The sequence below is a fragment of the Rhinopithecus bieti genome, unplaced genomic scaffold (genome assembly GCF_001698545.2).
Source record: "Rhinopithecus bieti isolate Rb0 unplaced genomic scaffold, ASM169854v2 scaffold_20129, whole genome shotgun sequence".
Lineage (NCBI taxonomy): Eukaryota > Metazoa > Chordata > Mammalia > Primates > Cercopithecidae > Rhinopithecus > Rhinopithecus bieti.
The window spans coordinates 88,258-100,789 of NW_016809657.1; the positions used below are offsets into that span (position 1 = coordinate 88,258).

General features: G+C 43.4%; 1 protein-coding gene across 1 annotated transcript in view; it reads right to left on the reverse strand.

Moving 5' to 3' along the window:
• The window catches only part of TNFRSF10C (TNF receptor superfamily member 10c), a 17,909-nt gene extending 7,814 nt beyond the window's left edge, over window positions 1–10,095 (reverse strand). Inside the window, exons 1-2 of the mRNA XM_017889959.1 lie at window positions 10,000–10,095; window positions 3,032–3,137 (exon numbers count right to left, since the gene is read on the reverse strand). Of these exons, the coding sequence (XP_017745448.1) occupies window positions 3,032–3,137; window positions 10,000–10,095 (202 nt within the window). The remainder of the gene's footprint in view (window positions 1–3,031; window positions 3,138–9,999) is intronic.
• Window positions 10,096–12,532: the final 2,437 nt, after the last annotated feature.

The following is a 12,532-nucleotide window of genomic DNA, read 5'->3' on the forward strand; positions in this document are numbered from 1 at the left end:
AAAAAAAAAAAAAAAAGAAAAGAAAAGGAAAAGAAAAGAAAAGAAAGAAAGAGAGAAACTATCTGAAAAATCCCACTTACAATAGCTATAAATAAATAAATAAATAAATAAATAAATAAATAAATAACTTAGGAATAAATTTAGCCAAGGAGATAGCTGCATTCTCTTCTGATTTGGTCTTGACGTTTCTCCCTGTAGAGTGGCTATAAAATCTAGCCTTGCCCTGATGGGGATCCAGGGGATTTCCCAAGACGTTCACAAGAAACTTCTTTATGCTTATTTACACAGCTCTGGTGTGAACGATAAGGTTTCTTTTTTTTTTTTTTTTTTTTTTTGGTCGGAGTTTTGCTCTTGTTGCCAAGGCTGGAGTGCAATGGCGCGATCTCGGCTCACCACAACCTCTGCCTCCCAGATTCAAGCGATTCTTCTGCCTCAGTCTTCCACGTAGGTGGCATTACAGGCATCCACCACCACACTCAGCTAAATTTTTTTTTTTTTTCAGTAGATACGGGGTTTCCCCATGTTGGTCAGGCTGGTCTCAAACTCCTGACTTCAGGTGATCCTCCCGCCTTGGCCTCCCGAAGTGCTGGCATTACAGGCATGAGCCACCATGCCCTGCCAAACCATTAGGTTTCATTGTAGTCAGCTGCTGTGGGATGTATTGGGTTTAGGGTCAGGGAGATAAAGAACAAATGTGCTATATCATAAACAATTGAACAGGGAAAGGAATTGCTAACTGGGCAAACGATGCTGTGGTATGATTGGGTTTTAAACAACTTATATCAGACCTACAAATGGATGTCAAGGCAGCAACTCTTTTAAATGAATTTATGACAGAGGTGAAAGATCTGAAAACTGCAAAACATTGATGAAGAAATGGAAAGTAACAAAAATAAATGGAAAGACAGTACACATTCATGGATTAGAAAACTCAATATTGTTTAATTGTCCATACTACCCAAAGTGATCTATACATTCAATGCAATGCCTACCAAAATTCCAATGACATTTTTCGCCAAAATAGAGAAAACAATTCTAAAATTTGTATGGAACTAAAAAAGACTTCAAATAGCCAAAGTGATCTTAAGCAAAACAAACAAAAGAACAAAGATGGAGGCATCATATGACCTGATTTTAAAATATATTACAAAAGTATAGTAATCAAAACTGAATGGTAATGGCATAACAATGATAAATAAACTGATGGAACAAAATAGTGAACCCAGGTATAAATCAATACATTTACAATCGATTGATTGTGAGAAAGATACCAAGAAGACAAAACAGGGAAAGGACAGTCTCTTCAATAAATTGTGTTGAGAAAAGTAGATATCGACATACAGAAGAATAAAATAAGACCTTCATCTCACATCATATGTAAAAATTAATTCAAAATGGACTACAGATTAAAACATAAGACCTGGAAGGGTAAAACCCACAAGAAAACATAGGGGAAATTTTTCATTATGTTGGTCTGGGCAATGATTTCTTGACTATGACCCCAAAAGCACAGGCAACAAAAGGAAAAACAGACAAATGAGGTTACATTAGACTATAAAGGTTCTGCATGACAAAGGAAACAATGAACAGAGTGAAGAGACAACCTAGAGAATGAGGGTCAATATCCAAAAGATCCAAGATTTTGGTTAAAATCCAAAATACACAGGAATTCACATCTCAATAGCATGCAATCAAATAATCCAAGTAAAGTGGATACATGGGCATGGGACATGAATAGACACTTCTCAAAAGGAGACACAGCAGTGGCCAACAAGTATATGAAAAAAATGCTCAGCATCACTAACCATCAGGGAAGTGCAAATTAAAACCACAATCAAATATCACTTCACACCTATAAGAATGGTTATTACCAAAAAGACAAAAGATAACAAGTGTTGATGATGATGGGGAGAGAAAGGAATGCTAGTACACTGTTGATGGGAATGGAGATTAGCACAGCCATTATGGAAAACAGTATGGAGGTTCCTCAAAAAACAAAAAATAGAACAACTATATAATCTAGCAATCCCACTATTGGGCATACACCCAAAGGAAATGACAACAGTATGTTGAAGAGATACCTTCCCTCCCACATGCAGTGGAGCATTTACAATGGTCAAGGCATGGAATCAACCTACGTGTCCATGGATGGGTGAAAAGTTAAAGAAAATGTGACACACAGACACAATGAAATATTATTTAGCCTTTAAAAAGAAGGAAATTCTGTCATTTGTGACAGCGTGGATGAACCTGGAGGGTACTATGCAAAGTGAAATAAGCCAGGCACAGAAAGACAAACACCTCACGATCTCACATATGTGGAATCAGAAAAAGTTGATCTCATAGAGGTGGAGAGTAGAATGGTGATTATTAGGGCTTGAGTTGGATGGTGGATTGGGAAGATGTTAGTCAAGGGATACAAAATTTCAGTTAGGGAGAATAAATTCAAGAGATGTATTGTGGAACATGGTGACTACAGTTATTAAAACAATGTGTTGTACAGTCCTTCCTACTATCCACAGGGAATATATTCCATGAAACAAACCCGGCACATACTCAAGTCCCTGATATAAATTGGGATTGTATTGCATAAAACCCAGGCATATATGCTTTAAATCTTCTCTAGAATACTTGTACTACCTAATGCAATAGACATGATATGTAAATAAGTGCTATAAAGCATTGCTTTTATCTACTTTTATTGACATATTATCATTTTATTTTTTCTGCATATTTTTGATATGTGGTTTGTTGCAACCATGGATGCAGAACCCATAGATAAGGAAGGCTACAGAATCCACACCTAAAAAGGGCAAAGAGGGCTTATGCCAGGGCTCTGTATCCATACAGCTGAAAATTGCTGAGCAGATTTTTAAGTGTTCTTACCACAAATACATAAGTATGTGAATTAGCTTGATTTAGCCATTCCACAATGTGTGCATACTTCAAAACATTATGGTGTACATCATAAATATACACAATGTTTATCTGTCAATTAAAAATAAACTGATTTTTAAAAATAAGAGTGCACCTGCTGGACACTTCTCCTCTTGGAAGCTGTGCCACTGTTGCTGTGGGGCTACTGTCTGCTGGGAAACTTCCTCCTGCAGGGCAGTGGTGGCAGAGTAAGCTAGGACCTGTGGGGACAAAGGAGAGATGGGCGTGAGTGGCTTCCAGACCTCACCCCTCCCAGGCTCCATCTCACATTCCCTTCACCCCAAGTGCCAAAATCCATCAGTGCTTGGACATTTTTTCCAGCTCCAAACTTTCATTCTTTCATATTCATGTTTATCCCTTGGCCTGTTAGGGCCAGCTATTTTCTTTCTTTTTTTTTTTTTTCTGAGACGGAGTCTCGCTCTGTCACCCAGGCTGGAGTGCTGTGGCCGGATCTCAGCTCACTGCAAGCTCCGCCTCCCGGGTTCACGCCATTCTCCTGCCTCAGCCTCCCGGGTAGCTGGGACTACCGGTGCCGCCACCTCGGCCGGCTAGTTTTTTGTAGTTTTTTTTAAGTAGAGACGGGGTTTCACCGTGTTAGCCAGGATGGTCTCGGATCTCCGACTCGTGATCCGCCCGTCTCGGGCCTCCAAGGCTGAGATTACAGGCTTGAGCCCACCCGCGCCCGGCGAGGGCGCTTTCTATTAAAAAAAAACAAAAAAAAAAAAGGGCAGGTGCAATAGCTCACGCTGTAATCCAGCATTGGGATGCAAGGGCGGGTGGATCAATGAGTCAAGAGAATTGAGACCATCCTGCCAACATGGTGAAACCCTTCCCTCTACAAAAATTAGCTGGGCATGGTGCTGCACACCTGTAATCCCAGGTACTCGGGAGGCTGAGGCAGAAGAATAGCTTGACCTTGAGAGGCAGAGATTGCAGTGAGCCGAGATCGCGCCATTGCACTCCAGCCTGGTGACAGAGCGAGACTCCGTCTCAAAAAAAAACAAAACAAAACAAAACAAAACCAATATGAAAAGACAAAGGAAAACACCTCTGTATCCTTTTCTCATATTAAAACATAAAATACATTTATCCCAGAAAATGTGAGCAAGAAGAGTTATTTTTGTTTTTTTGATACAGAGTCTTGCTATGTTGCCCAGGCTGGAATGCAGTGGCTATTCACAGGTGTGATCATATCTTACTATAGGCTCAAACTCCTGGCCTGAAGTGATCCTCCTGCCTCAGTCTCCCAAGAAATGTGGATAACAGGCACACACCACTGTGGTTGGAAAGAAAATATTTTATAAGAATTTTTTAAAAACACATATGAGCCCTTCACGCAGAAATAGCATTTAATATATTTAGTTTCACCAAGTGTTTAATTGACCAATAGGTGAATTCTGTCTCTCTCCACACACATACAAATACACACAGACACACACATAAACATACTCAGTTTTACAAATGAGGGTTATAATATATATAACCGTACAGAAAGTCAGGATATAGCATCAAACATGAAGTAATTAATTACTGCTTTACAAAGGACCTTGACAAGCTGTTCCCACTAAATATCAAAGACTGACAAAAAAAGATGAAACAGCAAATCAGGGATTCTGGCCATGATCTCTATGTTATAAATGACAACTAGAAGACAACTGGAGAAATCGGAATAGAGTCTGGGTATTAGATAGTGGTAACGTGTTGATGTTAATTTCCTTGTTTGTAGAAAGTACACACTAAAGAATTCAATAACAGCTTTCATCACATCAACAGCTATTTTTTCAAATGTTTTTATTGTACAGTTTTTGTAACTTTGCTTTAAGTTGTGAGTGTTTAAAAGTAGGAAATTAATTTAAGCAAAACCAAAATGGTTACAATGAAAGCTGTTTATGTTGGGCTCAATTTAACTGCCTCCATCTAAACAAGACAAAATGTAGCCATCTTCCACATCAACGCCTGTCCTATAGTTGGTGACAGTGAAGCCAACCCATGTTTCCCAAATCCTTCCTTCCCAGGCTGGAGTCCCTCTAGGTTCAGGCAATGTCTGCGTCTCCTTTCTCTGCTCTCACACCCTTACTCCCTCTCATCTAATGAGGGGTTTATGAGTGTTTTTAAAAATCCTTTCAGAAGACCAACTTTTCATTTTGTCTATTTATGTATGTGTGTATGTATGTATGTATGTATTTTGGAGACAGGGTCTCCCTCTGTCCTCCATGTTGGAGTGCAGTGGTATAATCTCGGTTCACTTCAACCTTTGCCTCCTCTGCCTCCCGGGCTCCAGTGGCCCTGCCACCTCAGTCCCCACAGACAGGCGTGTGCCACAATGCCTATCTAATTTTTGCATATTTTGTAGAGCTGGGGTTTTGCCATGTTGCCCAGAGTGGTCTAACTCCTGAGCTCAAGTGATCTGCCTGCCTGGGCCGCCCAAAATACTGGGATTACAAGCGTAAGCCACCACACATAGTTCGTTTGGTCAATTCTTTTTGTGGTTTGTATTCTATTTCCTTGACTTATGTTCCTTCCTGTTACTTTGTTTGGTTTAAATTTACACTTACATTTTATGATTGATTAACATAGCTCCTCAGGCCATAATTTTCATGTTTTTTCTTTTTTTGACAGCTTTAATGAGACACAATTCCCATAGTTAATAATTATGATTATTCATATAATTCACCCATTTAAAGTCTACATTTCAATAGTTTTTAATATACTCATAGCTATGCAATCATCACTATAATCAATTTTAGAATATTTTTATCACTGCACAAAGGAACTGCATACCCTTCCTCTGTAACTCACTTCCCCAGCCCCCAATTTTTTAATAGAAACATTGAAAGCTGTGTATTTCACCCTGAGCACTGTTAGCCATTTCCTACCAGTTTTGATGTGTTATATTGTCATTATTATTTACTTTAAAATAAATATCTTACCTTCCCTTTTGCTTTATTCTCTGAACCACAGATTTTTAGAAGTGTGTTGTTCAATTTCAAAATTTTAGAATTCTCTATGAATATTGTTACTGATTTCCAGTTTAGTTTCATTAAGTTTAGAGATCATATCAGGTGTTTTATAGCCCAGAACCTGGTCTATCTTGGTGAAAGTATCATGATCATAGAAAGGAATGAGTGTTCAGTGGATGTTCCACTCCTGCTCTTTAAATGTCAGTTAAATCAAGGTGGTTCACAGTGTGCAGGTCACTTGCCACTTTACTGGCGTTTTCATCTGATCACGCTACCAAGTGCAGAGAAACAGCTGATTTAATCTCTTTTTAATTCTATTTTTGCATCATGTGTTTTGAAGCTGTATTACTAGGCATATACAATTTGTGATTATTATTACACTCCTTGAATAATTAACCTTTTTAACTACAAAGGTCCCATACAAATATGGGAGATATTTGATCTCCCACAATATTTTGTGTCCTAAAATTGTTACAGTAGGTAGCTAGATAGGTATAAGCAGGGCAGGAGAGGGCTCCCTGCTTCTGACACCAGCAGTGTTAGGTGACCATCAGGTGGTTGATAACCGTGTCTCTAAAGTAAGAACTGGTTACAGCCGATGCCAGAAAAAGAGTCTCCTAATACATAGAAAACACCTGAAACTGATCAGCAGCTTCCCAATAAGATTTCAGGAGTTGGGAGAAGTAAGCCAAGATCCCAGAAGTATGCCAACCTATAAAACCCTGACTCAGGCGGGTGGCTATGCACTGTTTCTCAAGTCACCTGCTCGGCCATCTTCCAAGTACTTCCCTTCTTTTCTTTCCCTTCCTTCCTTTCCTTCCTGTTCTAAAGCTTTTTAATGGACTTTCACTCCTGTTCTAAAACTTGCCTCCGTCTCTCCTTCTGCCTCATGGCCCTCAGTCCAATTCTTTCTTCTCAGGAGGGGAAGAGCTGAAGGTGCTGTGGACCCGTACGGATTAGCCGCCTTCAACGTAGGGTAACTCGGCTCTCCTCCACCGCCAACAAAATCAGCTTCATCTGATACTGAGATAGCCACGGCAGTTTTCTTGGCCTTACACTCTGCATGGTGCTGCCATGGTGTATCTTTTTTCATCTATTACTTTCTTTTTTTTTTTTTTTTTTTTTTTTTTTTTGAGACGGAGTCTCGCCTCTGTAGCCGGGGCCTGGAGCTGCATTGGCCGGATCTCAGCTCACTGCAAGCTCCGCCCCTCCCGCGCGTTCACGCCAGTTCTCCCTGCCTCAGCCCTCGCTGGAACTACAGGCGCCTGTCAACTCGCCCGGCTAGTTTTTTGTATTTTTAGTAGAGACAGGGTTTCACAGTGTTAGCCAGGATGGTCTCCATCTCCTGACCTCATGATCCGCCCGTCTCGGCCTCCCAAAGTGCTGGAATTACAGGCTTGAGCCACCGCGCCCGGCCCCATCTATTTACTTTCAACAGACAGCATCTGTGTCTTCCTTTTAAGGCCCATCTCATATAGACAAGATATAGTTGAGTCTTGCTTTTTCTGCCCTTCCAACCATTTCTACCATTGCACTGTAGTGCTCAGTGGATTTACAGGTAGTGCAATAATTGATATAGTTGAAACAGACCTGTAAGTTTACCATTTAAGCTACCATTGTCTAGTCTAAGTTTTTTGCTCCTCTTTCCCTTGCACATTTTAATGTTAATTACTTTTTAGAATTCCATTTTAATTGGATACTGACTTTTTATGCAACATAGTTCCATGATCTATGTGCAAGTGCTATAGGGAATACAGTATACACTCAAGTGTTTATATTCTGTTGGAGGTTTTTAAAAATAGATTTATTGAGGTATAATGGATATGAAACAAAGTGTACATTTTTTTTTTTTTTGAGACAGAGTCTCGCTCTGTGGCCCAGGCTGAAGTGCAGTGGCCAGATCTCGGCTCACTGCAAGCTCTGCCTCCCGCATTGACGCCATTCTCCTGCCTCAGCCTCCCGAGTAGCCGGGACTACAGGTGCCCGCCACCACACCCGGCTAATTTTTTTGTATTTTTTAGTAGAGGTGGGGTTTCACTGTGTTAGCCAGGATGGTCTCGATCTCCTGACCTCGTGATCCACCCGCCTCGTCCTCCCAAAGTGCTGGGATTACAGGCGTGAGCCACTGAGCCCGGCCACAAAGTGTACATTTTTAAAGCGTGTAGTTTGGTAGATTGACACGTGTGTATACACCGAGAAACTATCACCACAATAGGAAAATGTCATGTCCACCACACCCCAGAATTTCTTCATTCTTCAATGTAATCCTCTCTTCTGCTTTGCTCCTATGTCTCCAGCAATAATTCTTCTGTTTTTTTGTCTGAATAGATTGAATTTTAATAAGAAATGGAATCAGATGGTAAGCATTCTGTGTGGATTCTTTCACATGACATAATTTTCTGTGTTTTTCTGTTTGTTTTTGTTTTGTTTTGTTTTGTTTGTAGAGACAGGGTTTTGTTATGTTGCCCTGGCTGGTCTTGAACTCCTGGGCTCAGGTGATCTGCCTGTCTTGGGAGGACTACAGGTGTGAGCCATTGCACCCTGCCCACCCTGGTCCATTGACTATTATGAATTAAAGGCTATTGAAAAACAGCTCGTGCAAGAAGATCCTTTGACCTCTTTTGTGTTTCCTAAAAGCAGGGGATGAAAGTCCCCAGGGAAACATAGGACGATCTCCTTTTTTTTTTTCTTTTTTTTTGAGACAGAGTCTCGCTCTGTCTCCCAGGCTGGAGTGGAGTGGCGTGATCTCAGCTCACTGCAAACTTCGCCTCCTGGGTTATCGCCATTCTCCTGCCTCAGCCTCCCCAGTAACTGGGACTGTAGGCGCCCACCACCACGCTCCGCTAATTTTTTTTGTATTTTCAGTCGAGACGGGGTTTCACCGTGTTAGCCAGGATGGTCTTGATCTCCTGACCTCATGATCTGCCTGCCTTGGACTCCCAAAGTGCTGGGATTACAGGCGTGAGCCACCGCGCCTGGCCGACAATCTCCGTATTTTGAAGGATGAAAAGTCGAAGCCAAAAGGGTACTGCGCAGACCATGTTAGAATGGATCCACTATCATCTTTTAGCTCCCCACATAATTACTTGCTTCTTCACGAGTTACTTGGTCTAATTCAGTAAATAAGTAACTGACTCTCACTGGTTCTTCCGTGCCAGGTAAAACTTGCATTAAATAAATGTGTGTGCTTGTCTCCAGTGGACCTGTCTTATGTCAATTTAATTCTCTGGCCCAGCCAGAAAAAAAAAAAAAGTCTAAAGGAGAGCTTAGCTTCCCTCCATGACCCTCAATGGTGACTATAATCAAACCACATCTTCCAAGCCAACAATACCACATCCTATGGCCTTGCAAGGACATGATCTCCCTCCAGCACGGCCTCTCTGGAGGAGGGGAAGGCAAGGGTGGTGAGATCTCAGGCCTCCCTCATGCTACCTCCTATTAGTTATATAATCCCTGGTGTCACCTCTCCCACCACACTGTGGGCTCCAGGGAGCAGGATTCACATGGGGTTCGTTTGTCTTCCCTGTCTTCAGCAGACTCCAGGCACTGGTATTCCCAGAGTAAAGAGCTCACTGTCTACTTCCTGGATGAATCACTTTCCCCCCAAGCCTATGAGGTGAGCGCAGTGGTGGCCTCAGCTCATGGCCGAAGGACAGGCTCCAAGAGCCCTGCGGACTCTGCTGAGGGCCCATAGGAGCTCCCAAAGGCCAAGGGCAGGACAGAGATCAGAGAAGCAGCTGCTCAGAGAACTCTAGCCCTGAATCTCATTTTGCCACTTGTAAAACAGGGAAAACAACCTACCCTCATCTCCCCGGGTTGTTAGGAAAATCCACTAGATGAAGATGTGCAGTCTCTGGCTGGGAGCAGGACACCAGCTGCCCAAGAGCACAGGCTTGGGGCATGGCACTGTCCCTACTGTCCCCATCCCTGACCTAGAAGCTAGAGCCTCACTGCCCTGCCACTCCTGGATACAGGACAGGGGACCAGAACTGGGACGGACTGTGGCCTCTCAGTAGGGGCTGGGTGAGTAGCCATCTGCAGCCACCTGGATAGAGACATTTCCTGCTCAGTCTTCAAACTGCAGCCCAGGCCAGGCGCCTACCAGAAGGACAACTGCAAGCATGACAGTTAAACCAGGCTGTGGCCCTGCAGTGTTATCGCTGTCCTCACTTGAGGTCTGGGTCCTCTGTTCTTCCATGGCCCCTCCCCATGGGGCTCCACCCTAGTCTTCAGAAGCTTCTGCCACAAGGTCAGGGAGCCAGTACCGAGGTGCAAGTAGGATGCAGCCTCTGCTGGGTGGAGGACAGATGCAGCCTCTGCTGGGTGGAGGACAGGTGCCTCGGGGATCCAGTCCAGAGTGACTGACGCCAGCCCTGAGGATGTGATCTGTCCTCCCACACCTGCTAACACAGCCCTCTGAGGTTTACACAGGGCTGCTGAAGATTTGTATCTCCTCTTCACTTTACAAGCAGGAGCTGGGGCCACACCAGAGACACAGAGCCAGAGGGGGAGCACGGCAGGGCCCAGCCATTCACAGCCTTCAATCTCAGGAGTCCTTCATACCCTGAGAGTCTGGAATTCTGAGCCGTCAGAACTTCTCAATTCCTACTTTGATAGAGGAATGGCGTGGAAGGACTTGGCACGCCAGGTGACTGGACCAGCCCAGCACTGACAGAGCCAGGACCTGGTGTCAGGAACTGAGCTCAGCTCCAGGCTCATCTGAAGTCACCCTGACAGCCTGAGGACGGAGATCTTACCTCCATTCACAGGTATGGCGGGTGGCAGGGACTGGCCCCAGCTGACCACGGTTTTCCAGATGCACAGCTGTGAATTCAGTCCTCCCTGCCGCCCTCCCCTACTGCCTCATCTGGATCCCCTGGTCATCTACTCCCAATACCAAAAACTCCTGTATCCTTGAAAATTCCTAATACCATGAAGAAACAAAAATACATAGCAATATGATGTGTCATGTTTTACATCTTAGACTAGTAACGAATGAAAGCTAAGTGTAGCAAGGGTGTAGGGGCACAGGCACATTTGTGGATTACGTGTGACTGTAAGCTGGGTTCAATGGTTTTTTTGGAGGAAAATTTGTGAACATTTAAAGAAACTTCTGAAGTCATTTATCCCACAGAAGGAGAAGTACAGAAGTAGAATTCAACTTGTAAGGAGTTGCCCAATAAGCTGGTGCACATGGATATGTGGACACACGACACATACAAGGGTATTTAGTACGACGCTGTTGGAATTAGCAAAGGCAAAGTCAGGATAGGATCTAACCAGCTGCCCCTAGGCAGCAGCAGTGAATTAAAATGTGGCTTACCCATGCAGTAAAATATAATACCCTTGTCTAAAAGAAGATCAATCTGAATGTACTGTCATAAAACATTTAATGTGATTTGTGTTAGCTCCAAGATTTTAAAAAGCAATTGTGCATTGAAATGCATTTAATTAAGGCAAGACTGATGGAGGGATCAAAGCCTCCTTTGGGACATATAGAGCTCACATTCCCAAAACTGTGAAATTCATGTTGCTGGCCTCGTCTACAATGGTCATCCACACATTCTCTCTTCAGGGCCACTGGCCTGACACAGCCATTCTTCTAGTTGTCGCAGGTAAGTTCACCCACTGTAAACTATTTTAAAAGTCCGTTGTGTAATTTTTTAGAGGTCAAAATATTACTGCTTTTCTGAATTTAGCATTAACTTGTAGAAAGACAACATGCAAACTCTCATAGTTCCTGTAATCTTGCTTTGGCATTTTTTTTTTTTTTTTTTATAATATAAGGAATCTTAAAAAGGGCTGTTAGCAAAAACCTCAATCAATCTGAAAGAGACCTAGAAGTCTGCACATTTTATACATAATATGTCCTTGCACTCACACTACTACCAATCTCAGTTTACAAAGTCAGCTCACAACGAGAACTTTACACCGCGGTGAGGACTCACCAGTGGCAGGACCGCTGAAGGAAGGCGCGAGCCCTCGGTCCTGCCTGTGGGATGCAGAGGGGACACACGGGTGATAGTGCAAGATACTAACTGCAAGCACGTTCGTTAACCGCTTCCTTCCACCAGCATAATGGTGATTGAGGTTTTGGGGAGAGGGGCTGGTATTTGGGTGGAGCATGACACTGAACTCTCACTTTTGCCCATCTCAAGAACACAGACCATCCTCTTCATTTTTGGAGGGGGTCTCACAGAATTTTATTAACTGTATGTTTTCGGGGACTTGGGGTAGAGGCCAAATGTCAGGAAAAATGAAGAACAAAGGTCGCCTGTAATGAGGGGTCACACATAGTGCCCTACCTGGTGTTGTCTTGGAGGAAAAGGGAAGAAAAAAAAGGGAGAATTGAGCAGGACGAAAAGCATGGTCAACTCTAAGAGGAGGAAAGATGTGACTGGAGGATTGTGGAGGCTTCAAACCATAGCTCACAGCCCAGGGCTCCAAGTGAGGCTGAGGAGCTCATGGTCAGGGCAGGAGGGAAGCAGTGGGGAGCACAGAGCAGCCCCACCTCTCCTCTGGGGAAGGTGGACAGTGGGGGGCACGCCTGGGCCTCCCAGGAGCTGTGCGCGAGAGGGAGAGCAGGTCCTCCAGGGCAAGGGGTGCAGGAAATGGGTCTCCCACGTGCTTCCAGG